The sequence below is a fragment of the Rhincodon typus genome, chromosome 22 (genome assembly GCF_021869965.1).
Source record: "Rhincodon typus isolate 14 chromosome 22, sRhiTyp1.1, whole genome shotgun sequence".
NCBI lineage: Eukaryota > Metazoa > Chordata > Chondrichthyes > Orectolobiformes > Rhincodontidae > Rhincodon > Rhincodon typus.
Window position 1 is genome coordinate 31,256,874 of NC_063353.1, and position 16,769 is coordinate 31,273,642.

At 45.8% G+C, this 16,769-nt stretch overlaps 1 protein-coding gene across 1 annotated transcript in view; it reads left to right on the forward strand.

Annotated features, from left to right (window-relative positions):
• Window positions 1-16,769, forward strand: part of LOC109919721 (filamin-C) — a 57,548-nt gene that overhangs the window by 34,798 nt on the left and 5,981 nt on the right. Inside the window, exons 25-40 of the mRNA XM_048609972.1 lie at window positions 17-140; window positions 1,688-1,844; window positions 2,286-2,475; window positions 3,200-3,223; window positions 3,972-4,219; window positions 6,906-7,001; window positions 8,207-8,306; window positions 9,177-9,317; window positions 9,665-9,793; window positions 10,207-10,380; window positions 11,034-11,195; window positions 11,890-12,093; window positions 12,843-12,995; window positions 13,232-13,354; window positions 15,170-15,409; window positions 16,471-16,740. Coding sequence (XP_048465929.1) covers window positions 17-140; window positions 1,688-1,844; window positions 2,286-2,475; window positions 3,200-3,223; window positions 3,972-4,219; window positions 6,906-7,001; window positions 8,207-8,306; window positions 9,177-9,317; window positions 9,665-9,793; window positions 10,207-10,380; window positions 11,034-11,195; window positions 11,890-12,093; window positions 12,843-12,995; window positions 13,232-13,354; window positions 15,170-15,409; window positions 16,471-16,740 — 2,535 coding nt within the window. The remainder of the gene's footprint in view (window positions 1-16; window positions 141-1,687; window positions 1,845-2,285; window positions 2,476-3,199; window positions 3,224-3,971; window positions 4,220-6,905; window positions 7,002-8,206; window positions 8,307-9,176; window positions 9,318-9,664; window positions 9,794-10,206; window positions 10,381-11,033; window positions 11,196-11,889; window positions 12,094-12,842; window positions 12,996-13,231; window positions 13,355-15,169; window positions 15,410-16,470; window positions 16,741-16,769) is intronic.

The following is a 16,769-nucleotide window of genomic DNA, read 5'->3' on the forward strand; positions in this document are numbered from 1 at the left end:
TGTCTCCCTGTTCCAGGTGTATCTGAACCTGCAAAGATTATTGATAATGGCAATGGGACCCACACTGTTCACTACACACCTGCCACGGATGGACCCTTCACTGTCTCTGTCAAATACGCAGACCAGGAGGTTCCTCGCAGGTTAGTATTCCGTAATGTATCCCTGAAAATCTCCAAGCTAAACCTTCTTTTATAAATCCTCCGTTAGCTCCCAACTGGGGTATTGCCTAATCTGGGTGCCAGAGGAGGATTTACTGGTAATGATGATAGAAAAGTTTCTGTATTACAGATAGTGAAATAAAAACCCCATTTTGGACATGCTCAGGATGGGTAGCACCTATGGAAGGAGAAGTATTGAGGCTGGTTGGCTCACCGAGCTGGTTTGTTGTTCCGCAGACGTTTCGTTACCGTGCTTGGTAACATCCTCAGTGCAGCTTCTGACGAAGCATTGGTGTGTCTTTCCGCCTGGTTTTTAAACTCTGGGGTCCGTTGCGATGGATTGCCTCACTTCCGGGTTTCCTCCGTAGTGGAATGTATATGGGGTCGAGTTCTATGTGTTTATTAATAGCCTGCTTCGTGGAGTGCCATGCTTCCAGAAATTCTCGTGCTTGTCTCTGCCTAGCCTGCCCCAGGATCTTGGTGTTGTCCCAGTCGAAGTCGTGGTTCTCCTTGTCCATGTGGATTGAGATGTGGATTGAGATGAGTGCGTATTGTTCGTGTCTTTTTGAACCACGACACCAAGATCCTGGGGCAGGCTAGGCGAAGACAAGCACGAGAATTCCTGGAAGCATGCCACTCCACGAAGCAGGCTATTAATAAACACATATACATTCCACTACGGAGGAAACCCGGAAGTGAGGCAATCCATCGCAACGGACCGCAGAGTTTAAAAACCAGGCGGGAAGACACACCGACGCTTTGTCAGAAGCTGCACTGAGGATGTTACCAAGCACGGTAACGAAACGTCTGCAGAACAACAAACCAGCTCGGCGAGCCAACCAACCTCAACACCCACAACCCGAGCTACAGATCTAACTACTTTCTTCTAAGGTTTTGGAGTAATGTTTTGTGTGGGTGACCCATTCATCAGAACCAACAGGTAAATGACCTGTCTGATTAACAGTCCTGAGTATTTTTGCACCTCAAGTTGAGGTGTTTTCTCTTCCCTGAAGTTTTGATGAGTGGAACCTGGCTCTTGTGCTGTAAACCATTTGATCATTTAAGCGGTGTGGAATGTTCAAAAGTAGGAAGTCATCTGAGTTAACACATCCATTTGATTCTTTCTTTAGAATTCTGCCCATGAACATTGTCCAAACCCTCATCTAACACCATCATGTCCTACTTCTGGCAGCTGGGAATGCCATTCAGCACTTCCCTCTTTTACCTGAGAAGCAACTGTTTACTGCTGTGCTTTTTACCCCTTTGCTGATAGTTGTATCCACGTGGCTACTGTCCTTTTCAATCTCCCATGGGCTTCAGTTTTACTAATGTAGTACTTTGTTAATTGCTATTTTGAAATTTGGTGCACTCTTCAATCACACTATCCTGATCAACCCTCAGTTACATCCTCAAAGGACCGCATTAAATTAGCTGAGCTTGATTTGCCTTGAAGTCTGTGCTGGCTTTAATAACTTGTTACTCCAAGTGCCAGTTAACCTTTTTTTTTAATGCCTGTTATTTTTTTGCAGTCCCTTCAAGATTAAGGTTCTGCCAACCCATGATGCCAGCAAGGTGCGAGCAAGTGGGCCAGGACTTAATGCCTCTGGAGTGCCAGCTAGTCTCCCTGTTGAGTTCACCATTGATGCTAGAGATGCTGGAGAGGGACTGCTTACTGTGCAGATCATTGTAAGTCCAGTGTGTGTCTCCTGTTCTTGTGTTCAGGTTGGGTGCTGGGTCAGCACCCACCACATCACCTAAAGAGCCAACATAATCCTATATCCTCTGTTGCACTGTTAGGAGAGTGCCCATCTAAGCGCAGGTGTTTGAGGAATAGCTGCCTCAGACACATGTGGTGCATATGGCTGGGCCACCATGCTTTGTTTGCCATTCACTCAGTCCATGTTCCTGGCCTGCTGTAGAGCTTTGCAAAATATAATTAATTGGATCACACAGTCTGGGTTATCTGATTGGATATGGACAGTCTGGTGTCTATGGCTTAGGCTCCTATTTTATAATCTTGGTGAGTGGTGGGAGAGTAGAGACATGTGGTGTGTGCAGTAGCCTCATTTCTAATGAGGACCATTCCTCCTGTATTCTCATTCTGGTGACATTGCTGTATCCTTCCAGGATCCTGAGGGAAAACCGAAAAAGGCTAATATCCGTGATAATGGAGACGGAACATACACAGTGTCCTACCTTCCTGATATGACTGGACACTACACTATCACCATCAAATACGGAGGTGACGAAATACCTTACTCGCCATATCGTATCCACGCTGTGCCAACTGGAGATGCCAGCAAATGTCTGGTCACAGGTATGATCAGTGCTCACACCCATCTCTGCATGACTGACTGAACTGGGAGGAGCTGAAATACAGAAAGGAGCTCTTCTCTGGGGGACAGACTTGGATCTGATAATCAGCTGCAGGAATCTGGTGAGGGGAAAATTTAAGAGTATCAGGTGGATCCCTGGATTCCTTGGAAGTTGTGTCCTTTGTGGGTGGGGAGGCACAGTGATACATCACAGTACATGCCCTCTATCCCCACACCACCAGCAGGCGCTGTTGCTAACAGGGAGTGCAGCTGCTCGAACGGTTAACATTCTCGCAACAGAGCGTGCAGCGGGATTGCAACAACGATCAAAGCCACTGCCAGCCAAATAGTGACCTCTGATTCTAACTCTGGCTCTGGCTCTGGCCAGCCTTGGATCCCTGAGTTGCTGGTGTTCAGAGGGGCTGCCATTGAGTGTATTTCAGGGGTACAGGACCCTGGGGGAAACATTGCTGGCTACTTTGTCAATCACACATTCCGTCTTGCTCGCTCTGTCGGACCTGAGGAGACAGAGGTTGGGGATTTGATGGTTCTGTCCTTTCTCTATATGAGCCATTCCCAGGACCGTTTTTCTTTCATAGCTGAGTTGTATAGGAAACCAGGGACTGACTTTAACTTCCTTCTACGTATCTTGCAATTCTTGCTGACGTCTCTTTGTATTTTGAGTTTATGGGTGACTGTTTCTAACCGGCTGCTCTCCCTCCACAGTGTCGATCGGCGGCCATGGACTAGGTGAGTGACCATCCACCAAACTTGCTCCTTCCATCTTCTTCGACCATCCACTAAACCATTCGCTCCCCCGCACTGCCTCAACCCAGGGGCCACTAGACTGCGTTCTCTCTCTCTCTAGGGCAGGAGTAAAAACAGGATCTGCTGAAATATTCAGCAGGTTGTGCAGTGTTTGTGGAGAGAGACAGATACCATTAATATTTTGGGTTGATGCCCGTTCAGTGGAACTGAATTGAGAAGATCATCACTTCAACTACATGTTTGCTCCATGGCTCTACCCCTACAAATGCTGCTTGACCTGCTGAGTATATTTCAGATATTTTGTTTATATTGCCGATCTCCAGCACGTACAGTATTTTGCTTTGGGAACAGGAATGCTGGCTAATTTTATTTTTTGATCTTCTGTAACCAGCTGAGGTTGACCTAAGGAATGGAGCTAGGCATTGTGCAACTTGTCGCCCTTTGACCTCTGGCCATGTCCCGCTGCCCTTTTGACCTTCCACATGCTAGGAGGAGCACCCTCTGGTTTATTTGCACGAGTTACTTGGGAATGAGCAGATTTCTGTTTGTGCCACTCTGCTCCTCAAGCTGTTTTTTTTTGTGTATTATAAGCTCGTGGCTGACGGAAACACAGTGGGTCTTGCCCTGTGAGAGACTGTGACTCGCCCAAAAAGAAACCCACGCCATTGAGTACGGTGCTGACGTTGAACTATATTCCCCCTCAACCTCCTGATGTTTGATCCTTTTGCAGCGGCAGGACTGGGTCCCACCATCCAGATTGGCCAGCAGACTGTCATCACTGTGGACGCTAAGGCTGCCGGCAAAGGGAAGGTCACATGCAAGGTCTCAACCCCTGATGGAGCTGAGCTGGATGTCGACGTGGTGGAGAATCGAGATGGGACTTTCGACATCTATTACACCGCACCAGAGCCTGGCAAATACGTCATCACCATCCGCTTCGGTGGTGAACTCATACCAAATAGCCCCTTCCATGTGGTGGTAAGTGATGTCAACTTAACGATGCCAGGGCACGCGTGTATTTCCAAACCTCAAACAAAAGAGAATTGTTAGAAATGTGCAAGTTAGGCAGCATCTATGGAGAGAAATGGGGCTAAGTTTCAGGTCTGTGAGCTTGTTTCAAACTAGGAAAAGCTGCCCCTCATCATTTTCATTTGGGCAATTTAAAGACTCCAGATTGAGTTCAACAATTTTAGATCGTCATCTTGGTGTTTTGTGTTTCGTTTTTTTCTTCCTTGCTTTTTTTGTTTCCCTTTTTTTTTCAGGCAGTAGCCCACCTGTTCCAGGCCTATCTTTTTTTATTGTTTCTTTGTTTCATCTTGCTCCCTCACTGTGTTCCCTTTTCCTCCCCAGCAGACTAAACCTCTTCTGGCATTTAATCTCTCTAGCTCTCGCCTTGCAATCTGCAACACTTCCATTTTGTTCCTGTCGATTCCAGCCCTTTCTCAAAGTTTATTTTTTTTAACAGCTTTACCTTCCCAGTTCTGGGGAGAGGTCACTGGCATGCTGCTGTACAGGGGGTCCTGAGTTGGGACCGTTCAACTGAGGAACACTATTATGTACAAACATGAGCCTATTCAGGGGTGTAATTTTAAAGATTTTGTCATACAAATGTTTCCTGTACTAACAAGCAGATGTTATATCGTTTGCATTGTGTTCTGACTTTTTTGTACAAATTGACTTGCAAACAGATTCCAGAATAGAACCTTTTGGTAGCCCAGGGACAGCCTGTACATCCAAAATTATTTATTTATTTATTTTGATTTCTGATTTCCAGCATCTGCAGTATTCCAAGTTTTAGCATTAATGAAAATGTAATCGGCTTGCTCACAATGCAAAACCTTAGCATACTGTTATCGTGGAAAAGTACAATAGCAGGGATACCAAATCCTTACTGTTAGCAAGATGAATCACCTAAGAGGTTTTCTTTTACTTAAAGAAAAAGATGTACAGATTCCTTTTCCTCTCTATGTAGACACAGCACTAAAGTGATGGAGTTGTGCTAAACTTTGGCCAAACTAATTGGGCTTCAGCTGTAATGTGTCCAGCTCTGGTACCACACTTTGGGAAGGATGTTATGACCTTAATGAAGTGGGGAGGAGAGGATCAGAACAGTTCCACTAAGGTGTCAGTTGGTTTAATGTGAATAGGGGGAGACAGTTTCTCATGGCAAGAGGGTCAGTATTCATAAACACATCGTGGATTGTTTCTCTAGCACTTTTGAAAACTGTGAAGAGAAGTGGTTTCGCACAAAGTGATATTCTGTGAAACATTCCCTGCCAGGATGGTGGAAGCAGATTTCAGTCATAACTTTCAAAAGGATAAGTATGGAAAGTGAAAACAATCCAGTCCGAGTGGAGAACTGTGGAGTGTCTTTTTTCTCCTTTTTAATGTTGAAATGAGCTTAACCACCAGCATTTGGCTGAATGGATCATTTGCTTGTGCTGTATCATCATTGGTCAATGATCGAATTCTCTATGTTGGTCATCATAATTCCCTCATGACATCTGATTCAGGAAGCCTCCTGTGCTGAACTATTCCAATCCCAGGACCTGTGTGTATGAAGAGATCCAAGCTGGGATTTTTCACAGCATCTAACTTAGGAATCGGGTTCTGTGGCAAGATACCAGAGAGACTTGCGGTCAGAGGCCAGGCTGTTTTGAGGAGAAAGGAGTGTTCTAATAGGTTGGGAGAGATGGGAGTATAGAACGTTTAGTTACTTGAAGGACAGGAGAACAGACGTTGGTCATTGAGCCCCTTGAGTCTATTCTGCATTCAATGAAATCGTGGCTGATCTACTTAGCTGCCTTTTTTTATTATCGTCATCTTGATACTTTCTATGTTTTTGTGAAAATTTCCACTGACCTCCAGCCTCAATAGCATTTTCAAGAAGGAAGTTCCAGATCTCTACATCCCCTTGGAGTGAAGAAATACTTGCTCACATCAACGCTGGAATGGCTGAGCTCTGAATTTTTTCAGGTTATGCCTTACCACAGAATTGTTACAGCACAGGAGGTGGCCATTCAGCCCACTGTGTGGGGTTGGGGAAACTTTCTCTCAACTGAATCCATTAACCATACTAAACACATCTTTAAGAAAGCTCTTGCGTTTTCATTTGTACTCCCTTGTATAGAACTTTTATGATCCCATCCTCTAACCCTTTTAGTCCTATCGAAGTCACCTTTTCAACTTCGGGAGGTGTCGTATCCAAACTGAGCTGTATATTTGAGTTGATGTTTAACCAAAAATCTGTACAACTCTTAATGGTGTTTCTGTTTTTCTATCCCTTTTTTAATAATTACTGTCTTGTCTGCCCATGAGCTTCTGGTGATCTGAAACTCTTGAACTCCCAAATTTCTTGCGGTTAGTCTGATTTGTTTGAACAACTGAGAAGCTGAACATCCAGCTGATAGGCCATGTGTATGAGTTGACTGGGCATTTTGACATACATAAGATACAAGAATTGTGACCCTACCAGTACAGAACATGCTAGGAGGTGAACACTGAAATCGGGAGTAATTTCCTTGCTGGACTGCCACTTCTGTAGCTCAAAGCAGTGCCTGCCATGTCTTGCCTTTTTGTTGCATGGACACTGCAGATGCAGATTTTTGCACGTTGTGCATTGGATGTATTTCGTGTTTAACCTGTAGCTTGCCTCCCATCACAGGCCTGTGATGCCATCCCCACCATTGAGGAGCCCTGTGAAACGTTGCAGCTACACCAGCCCTACGTGCCTTCCCATGCTGGCTATCCAACACTCTGGGTATAAGATTCAACACCAACTATTTACTTCAAACAGGACCCCTCTGTCTGTGTGTACGTGTGTCTGTGTTTCTGCTTCCTCATCTTGTGTTCTCCCTTTTCTTTACCCAGCTTGCTCCCCCTCCCTGTCTTAATCTTGCAGCCCCTAGTTGTCGAGGTATAATCCAAACTGCAATGCTGCTGTTATTGGGTCATCTTCTGTTGCTGATTCTTATCTCAATACAAAGCTTATCAGTTGAAGTAAAGCTCCTCGTAAATTCCTACATTTGATTAACCCAATCATCATCCTGAAAGCTGTCTGGATAAACTCCCTCATTCACTTTTTTTTTAAATAATGGCCTAATACCCCATTGCTTGGGGTAATAAGCCAATATGAAATATGGCCTAACATTCACGTTTTTTGACCTCTGGTATCTGGGGTCAAATTCTGTCAGAGGCAGTGGGCTTGGGGCTCAAGGATCACAGAACTGTCCTTCTCCAATCTTCATTAGGTTTCAAATATCTTTTGGGATTTGGGAGGAAGAGTGAGAAATGATGTAGAGGTTTGCCTAGGAAGCTGACTTTGCTGTTTCTCATTTGGGTCAAGTATCAGCTGGTGGATTCTGATCACTGGGTAGGAGTTTACAGTCTCACCAATGGGCACACATGCTACATTGCTGTCTGGGCTGTGGCTGACCCCTGAGTACGGGTGGGGTTAAGTATAGGATGATTTCGAATTGCATGTGGCCATTTGCTAGCGGAGGACCATCAAGTTTAATCTTAAACCCACACCACAGTTCCTAACCTCTCTGATTCCCTGGGTCCTAGGTGAGGAGTGGTTTTCTGGGGATCTTAAGTGACATCCAGTCAGAGCTTGTCACTAAGATTAGGCTGCTGGTGTCCATTTTCTCTGCTCTGCTTGGCTGACTGGCTTTCCAATGACACCAATGTGACCCAATCTCCCTGCAGTTTGTTCTTGTGTCCCTGGTTTTGGTGTTGTCTAAGTCACTTACATTTTGTAGCTCAGTCCATCTCATCATTCTTCCCCCATTCATCACAGACCATCTTTCCTTTTACAGATCTTCACCTCTTCTGAACCAGCATTAAACTTGGACTACAAAATTAATCAACTTTGCCACTTCTTTCAGTAGCCTGTTGTAAAGCTTCCTTTTTGTGCTCAGTGAGTCCTGAATGTTGAATTTTGTTCACTTATGTTGGTTCCAACAGGCCACTGAGGAGTCAGCTGTCCCAGTTGATGTCCTGGATCATGGTCTCCGGCCATTCAACCTCGTCATCCCGTTCACTGTGCAGAAAGGAGAAATCACAGGTGGGATTGCAGTCTTTCCCTCCGATGCAAACGGTGTGGTTTGGATAGTGTGTGGTGTTGGTGTTGGTGTTGAGACTTCCATTGCAATGTTCTTGGCTCATTGTGTTGGTACTGAGACACTAATATATTGTTTGGAGTAACAGTGCTGAGATGCACATTACAATGTGGTGTGGCAGTGCCAGTGCTGCTTCAGAAATGAAAGTGCTGAATTCTTTCAGAACACAGAGGACTATTCAAAAGGATAAGTAGCTGAGGACAATAATTGAACTCCCAGCCAAACCTCCCCCACCCCCAACCCCACATGAAGGAAAACCTTCATTCATCACCCTGACTTGGATTTAGTTAAATATTTAACAGTATTCATCATGAGTGGCAGAACGCTCATGTTCCTGCTATCTACTAGTGCCTTGATCTTCTACACCCCCCTGAGAGGAAAGAGAGCCTCTCAGTTTAACTCATCTGAAAATTGCACCTCAGTGTGCTGCTTCTAGCAGACAGTGTGGGACTGTGCTTGAGACAACACAGCACTCCCTCAAGACTGGACTGGAATGACTCCTTTGCCTCTAGGCTCAAGTATCTGGACTGAGATTTGAACCCAGGATCTTCTGGCTGTAAGGAGTCTCTGCAGGCACTCACTTGCAGTTATGATCACTGTTTCCCAAAGGGCTGGGTCACTGTTCTACCTCATTGTCCTATTGAGTGAGGAGATCTTCTCCACTTTTGTCTGCACTAGACGTTAACTCCGAGGTTAAGGCTAATTTAATTTTCTTTATCTTTATTTTCTAAGAAAATAAAAGATAAACTTGTGCGTTGAAAACTGCATGTGTCCTGTTTCTTGGGATTCATTCTGGAACCTTCCTTTTATTCCAGGTGAAGTCCGAATGCCATCTGGTAAAACTGGCCGCCCAAATATTACTGACAACAAGGATGGAACCATTACTGTGAAATACGCTCCCATCGAGAAGGGGCTCCACGAGATGGACATCAAATACGATGGCAACCACATCCCAGGTGTGTGTGTGAACTGACGTCCTGCCCGGGGTGCATGTATGTGCGCGCGCGATTGGTTCTTGCCTCCATAAGCCTGAATCTTTTGCTTTCCAAGGATGGCTGTGACACTGAGCTCCATCACATTCACCGTCTCCTCATGCGTGTGCCAGGATTGAGAGGTTGTGTACAGATTGCAGGTTCTGGGGACTCTGGCTGTGTTGTCTGAGTGAATAATGGAACTGCTCCTTCATGCTGACTGTGAGCTGTTATCCCTGGAGGGAAGGGCTGACCTTGTATTGATCCTGATGCCCTTGGGGGAGACTTGATGCTGCATTGACCCTAATACTTAGCTATTCCTCTGCTTATAGGTAGCCCATTGCAGTTTTATGTGGATGCCATCAACAGTCGTCATGTGACTGCTTTTGGTCCTGGTCTGAGCCATGGAATGGTGAATAAACCTGCAACGTTTACCATAGTCACCAAGGATGCTGGTGAAGGTAAGTGGGACATGGGCCAAGCCCGGCATGGGGTGACAGAGCTGCAAGGTGGGGGTTGGGGATTATTGGAGGTAGGGGAGGGGGACAATGAGACTGGGATAGTGAGAGGGATCAGATTTGGTGCTGAGCTTTGCGTATGGAAGGGATTTGAGTGAGGGCTGACACTTGATGGGGTTGGAGGAGCAGATCTGAAGGGAAGGGTTTGAGGAATGGGGACAGTGAGCAACTAGGGATGAAGATGTATTTGAAGAAAGCATTTGAATAGGGAGATTTGGGATATTAGGATTCTTTTAGCAGTTCACTATCATAAGTTCTCTTCTCTTTTTCTCCTTTCTCTTTTTTTTTTTCTCTCCTTCTCTCTCCTCTTTCTCTTTCTCTTTCTCTTTCTCTCTCTCTCTCTTTCTTTCCTGTAGGTGGACTCTCCCTTGCTGTGGAAGGTCCCTCTAAAGCTGAGATCACATGCAAGGACAATAAGGATGGCACTTGCACTGTATCATACCTGCCCACTGCCCCTGGAGATTACAACATCATTGTTCGTTTTGATGACAAGCACATTGCAGGGAGCCCCTTCACTGCCAAGATCACCGGTAATTCCCACTTTGGTTTTATTGCCTCTTTCCACCTTCTTTAAAGCTTGGCTCTGGTGGGTGCTGTCAGCCACTGGTTGTGGACTCTGTGGTCTTGGACTGTCTGACTCCCAGCAGATCGAGTTCCAGCCATGAGGGATACTCCTAATCTAGGTCTGTAGCCATTGCTGCTCCTATCATTGCCTTGTTTAAGTTTATTCAGATCTTCGCCGCTTATTGGCAGGTCCACAAGATGACAGGGTGTGGGTCGGCGGTGGGGGGCGGGGGTGGGTGTGAAAATGGTCAGTGTGTGAGGGAGGGGTGGAAAAGGGAGAAGCCTCTCCTCCGTGTCGGTGTTGCCTGCCTGTCAGGAGGTGGTGTTTCTGACCAGTTGAAAGGTTTCAGGTGACTTTGTGCAATGGGGAGTGAGGGTGGTGAAGTTGGAATGCTGGTGTCATTGCGCTTGGGAAACTTTGTGGAAGGGGGTAAATAATATCTCCTTGGGTGCGTAACCAGTCACCTCTTGTCCTTCAGCCAGACCGATGGCCAGTCAGGCATTGAGCTACAGTGGTGGGATTAATTGCAAAGGTTGGATCTGACTTCTTGTGCCAGGAACTGCAGGTGTTTTTTTTTTTGTGAATTGTAGCTGACTGATGCAATCACTTCCTGTGTAGGTGATGACTCAATGAGAACGTCGCAACTCAATGTCGGCACGTCCACAGAAGTCTCGCTGAAGATCACCGAGACTGACCTTAACCTACTGAACGCCAGCATCAAAGCTCCGTCGGGTAATGAGGAGCCCTGCTTGCTCAAGAGGCTGCCCAACAGGCATATTGGTAAGATCCAGACCAGGTGCGGTAGGCACAGTGGTTAGAAACTGACAGCCAGGGGGACACTGTTTGCCTGAGTCATAGTCAGAGGTCGCTGGCTCAAGGAAAAAAGGGTTTCCAAGCCATTGAGGTCTGTGCTGTTCATAATCAAGCAGCTAGTTATTCTAATCCCACTTTCCTTGAATGCTTTGGTATTACAAGTGCATATCTAAACACCATTTAAATCTTCTCTGGGTTTCTGCCTCTACCACCCTTTTTTAAAGGCAGTGAGCTCCAGGTTCCCAATACCTTCTGGGTGGAAAAGATTTTCTTCACCTCTCCTGCCGCTCTCATTTAAATCCATGAGCCTTGGTCATTTGATTCCTCTGCCAAGGGAAAAGGTTTCTCCCCACCTACCCTGTCTATGCTTCTCCTAATTCCGTACATCTCAATTGCATTCCTCCTCTGGTGCCTGCTCCAACGAAAATAACCCGAGTTTATCCGATCTGTCTTCATTACTAAACTTCTCCAGCCCAGGCAACATCTGGTAAGTGTCTTCTGTGCGCGCCCTCTCCAGTGCAGTCATGTCCCTTCCATAACATGGCTTCCAGAAAGTGCGATCGGAGTATGGGAGGGTCTTGTTTGATACGGTACATCAAGTAATGAAAGCGTTTGGCCACTGCAAAATGAGTTGGCCCCTGACCTTTTTCCTCTTCAACAGGCATTTCATTCACCCCGAAGGAGGTAGGAGAACATGTGGTGAGTGTGAAGAAAAACAGCCGGCATGTTACAAACAGCCCCTTCAAGATCATGGTCGGGGCCTCTGAGATTGGCGATGCCAGCAAAGTGAAGGTTTCTGGGAAGGGCCTGGTGGAGGGTCAAACATTTGAGGTTTCCGAATTCATCGTGGACACACGCGGTGCAGGTATGACCCCTTTTACGAAAAAGTGGCAACTTATTGCATTGGACAATGACAAACTGAGACTGATGTTTAACAATCTGATTGACCCATTATGTGATTGTACTTCTCTTGTAATCCAGGTTATTTTGTTTTTCTTCAAGCCTTTATTGAGGCTGGCAGTAAACTTGGAAGAAAAGGTGTGTAGATGTAGATTTGGCAGGGACGAGGGTCAGTGCTCTGGACTCCTCCCAAGCAGGGCTGCACTTCATTGCTCCTTCAGTGGCGAGGTTTTCTCTGAAATGTGGTTATTAGGGTTCCAGGTTTTTTATTTTTGTGAACAATCCTTGACCTTGTTTCTGATTGGGCAATGGGATCATTCTGTGCAGATTTGAACAGATTGTGTTCAAGTTCTTTTTAAAAATAAAAGCTTGAGAATCCTTTGCCCATTTCTATTGAGATGTAGTGAGGGGTTGAATTTATTGGTTGGCGATGGGGGCTGCATAGCAGCAGCTGATGAACTACCTTGGTGTAAAAGAGTAAAAGTAGCAGCAAGGCCCTCAGCTCTTGAACCGTGTTCTGATATCACTTGATCAGGTTGTGGCCTTAACTCCCACTTTCGTGCCTACCCTCCTAACCCTTGAATTTCTTTGAATTTATTCAAGACGGTTATATTTTTTAATTGACAATCAGCCAGCCTACGTTACTTACTAAGGAAGACCATTCCAAACACCAACAGAAGGAGCACTCCTGTTTTCTTTTCCTTTGTTTCCCAGGCTATGGAGGACTTGGTCTGTCCATTGAGGGTCCCAGCAAAGTTGACATTAATTGTGAGGATCTAGAGGATGGAACGTGCAAAGTGACCTACTGTCCAACTGAACCAGGCAACTACATCATCAACATTAAGTTTGCTGACCACCATGTGCCAGGTAAGGGAGTGTGGAATTGAGCTTCTTACCCTCCGTAACCAAACACTCTGGGAGGGACATTCCAAGGGACAGGCTGCAGGTCACTGTAGAGGATCAAAGATCACAGTAAAGGGCATTGGGTTCAGAGATGGTAAGGCACAGTCATTGGGGAAAATTCAGTTTCTGTTTTAGCAATGTGTCGTTTTGTAGGTGGAGCTCCTGTGTGTGACTGTGTGAGTACTGTGATTGTGTTGTAGGAAGTCCCTTTACGGTGAAGGTGACTGGTGAAGGAAGGATTAAGGAGAGTATCACAAGGCGACGCCAGGCTCCCTCTATTGCCACAGTCGGCAGCACCTGTGACCTCAACTTGAAGATACCAGGTATGTGTAGCCCTCCAGCAAGGGGTTATTCTGCAATGGAGTACACTTTTTTTTTAAGATTATTCCTCTTCTGCTTCCTTTTCATCCTATCCTGTATTTGTCCCACATTGCTTGGTGTAACTGGATACTGTTCTTTTCAGATCTACATGGCTGTTGTAGATTGTACTGTATCCTCCTCGAGATTCAGTTCAGACTGACTGGAGGCAGATTTTCAGGAGGCAATTTCTCAACACGTGTGTTTGGGCTTGGCTGCATTGGGTTTCTCACCTTCTGCGGCTAGCAGTGGGAGGAGAGTTCTCACCTGCTCATGTTTAGTCTCCAAGTTCTTGGTTTTTTACAGCATGGAAAGGTCGCAGTCATCAAACACCCATCTCTTCCCATTTCCCAGCACTTGGCCTGGAGCCTCACATGCTGTGGAATCTCCAGTGCTCATCTAAATTGCAAATATTTTGCAGGCTCCCACCTCCATTGCCCTTTCAGGGAGGGAGCGTTCCAAATGTCCTCAGCCCTGCGCTTCCTGGTTATTCACAGCTCCTAGGGAGAAATATGTTGCCCTTATCTACATTGCATTTACCCCTTTAGAACCTTGTACACCTGAAATTGCATTTTCTCCTTAGCCTTCTCTGCTGTAAGCCTGGGGTTGTTTTCCTACCTTCCTATGTGAATCCTTTCCAGCCCAGGTAACATCCTGGTGAATCTCTTCTGCACTCTCTCTAATGCCATCGCATCCATCCTATAGTGTGGTGACCGGAACTGCACACAGCACTCCAGCTGCTTTCTAACTAACATCTTAATACAACTGCTTCATAACCTTCTCCTTGCTCTTTGTATTTGGTGCCTTTCCAAAAAAGGGAAGGAATCCCACATAGAACATAGAACGTGGAATAGTACAGCACAGTAAAGGCCTTCGGCCGACACGTTATCCTATTAAGATCAAACTGCCCTGCATACCCTAAGTTATACTATCATATGTAGCCTTAACCACTTTTTTTTTTTTAATCTGCCTCCTCTGCTGTGTTCCAGGATCTACAAACATGCACTACTTCCTAGGAAGTAACTGTACTCCTCCAATATCATCACCTCGCACTTCTTTTTTTCCTTTCTTGCTTTCAGGATTAAATTTTGTTTGCCTCTGTACAGCCAACCTACTACTGCATTGGTGACAGACCTGTCTTGCCCTCGCCCCTCTTTCTTTCCTCTCGTGCTCTGCTCTGACAAGGAAATGGAGCTGGGATGGGGTGGGGGGGTGCAGGGAAATCCTTGATGCTGCAGTGGGGGAGACGAGAATTCAGAATATAGTTATCCCAGTTGTTGGTATTTTGTAGGAATTATCCCCCTTGTGGATGCTTGGGATGTATCCTCTGTATCAAGTGCCATGGCACTAATTCAACAGCTTGACACTGGCATCCGTGCTCTGCAGCAAGCTTTCTTCTCTATCTCATCCTATTGGCATGTCCCTCTAGTCTGTCCTTCCTCATGTTTATCAACTTTCTTCACGTTGTGTAAAATTCTTCCAGCTTCTCACTGACTCCTCAACTACAATGAGGTGGTTGTAACATCCTGCCTATAGTGAGTGATCTGCAATCCACCTGTGGAAAGGCCAATGGTCATGTCACTGATCAATGTCTGGTGTTAATAACTGCTGATTAGTGATGAATTAAGCTTGAGATCAGTCACTTCAGGAAGTCCTTGGGGAGCCAGGCTGAGATGTAAGGTTTATACTGGATACCAATATAGGCCTGGGATGGGATGGTCCTTTTTGTTTTAATGAAATTTTTTTTTTTTTCTTCTTTCTCCACCCCCACTTTTCCTCAGGAAACTGGTTTCAGATGGTATCTGCTCAGGAACGTTTGACACGGACCTTTACCCGCAGTAGCCACACCTACACCCGCACGGAGCGCACAGAGATCAGTAAGACTCGGGGCGGAGAGACTAAACGAGAGGTGCGAGTGGAGGAGTCCACGCAGGTCGGAGGGGATCCTTTCCATAATGTCTTTGGCGAGTTCCTGGGCCGGGACAGCCTGGGTTCTTTCACCAACATCCCCCGGGCCGAAGGTGTGTATCAGACCCACTGATGGCCTGGTCCTGAAAGGGAAACCGGCTTGCTCTAGGCTTTTCAGGCCCATGAGCCTGCTCTTCCAGTCAGTGTGATTGTTGTGTCTAGCTGTCAGTTTTGTACCATGGAAAAAACTCACATCATCTCCTTCGTCACACTTTTTTAAATGGGGAGATAGTAGCCTAGTGGCACTACTGCTACACTGTTGTTTCAGCTAATGTTCTGGAGGACACAGCTTCAAATCCTGCCGTGGCAGATGGTGGAATTTTAAATTCTATAAGGAGTCTGGAATTAACATTCTAATGATGACCATGAAAGCATTGGCAATTCTTGGAAAAACCGAACCGGTTCACTAATGTCCCTCTTTTTAGGGAAAGAAATCTGCCATCCTTACCTGGTCTAGTCTACATGAGACTCCAGACCCATAGAATGTGGTTGACTCTTAAACTGCCCTCTGGGCAATTAGGGATGGGCAATAAATGCTGGTCTAGCCAGCGACACCCACATCCCATGAGTGAATAAACAAACATCAAGGCAAGACTCTTTAATAATTGTCTATAGCTAATTATTAAAAAATTTCATGAGCAGTTATGCAAGATCTCCCAAGGCTGTTCAAGCTTACATCGTTTCTAATCTTTCACTATCTTTAAAAAAAAACTCTGTTCTGTTCATTGTTAGGTCCAAAGCTTGCATACACTTGTACTGAAATCTGTTTGGCAAAGGTTGTTTACTACTTTATTAATTTAGTCATTTTGTTTATAATTTTTATGCTTCCAACTGTATTGCTTCCAGTGATGCTGATCCTTGTTAGCAGTTAAGTTAGACACCATTGCCTCTTTGCTAACATCCTGGGTACAGGTGAGTAGGGCAGATCCCTGTGGGAAGTCACTCATCGCATTCTGCCAATTTGAGTAGCTGTCCACTGCCTACACACTCTCTGATTTAAGGAGTGAGTGATTGAGGTGGAGAGTGACAAAGTACTTAAAATGGGAAGTTTTTTTGTTTTTGTTTGGGAGCCTGGTTAGTTTGTAATGGTGTCCTGTTTTTGTTTTGACGACAGTGGAGGTTGGGGCTAAGGAGATGACTGCACAAGTGACCAGCCCGTCTGGGAAGATTGATGAAGCGGAGATCATCGAAGGCGATGACAGCACGTACAGTGTGCGGTTTGTACCACAGGAGATGGGCTCCCACACCGTCAATGTCAAATACCGTGGCCAACATGTGCCTGGTAGCCCCTTCCAGTTCACAGTGGGGCCTCTGGGCGAGGGAGGCTCCCATAAGGTTCGTGCTGGCGGTCCTGGTTTGGAGCGGGGAGTTGCTGCTGTGGCAGGTGAGTTACCGCTGGTTACTTGTACATTT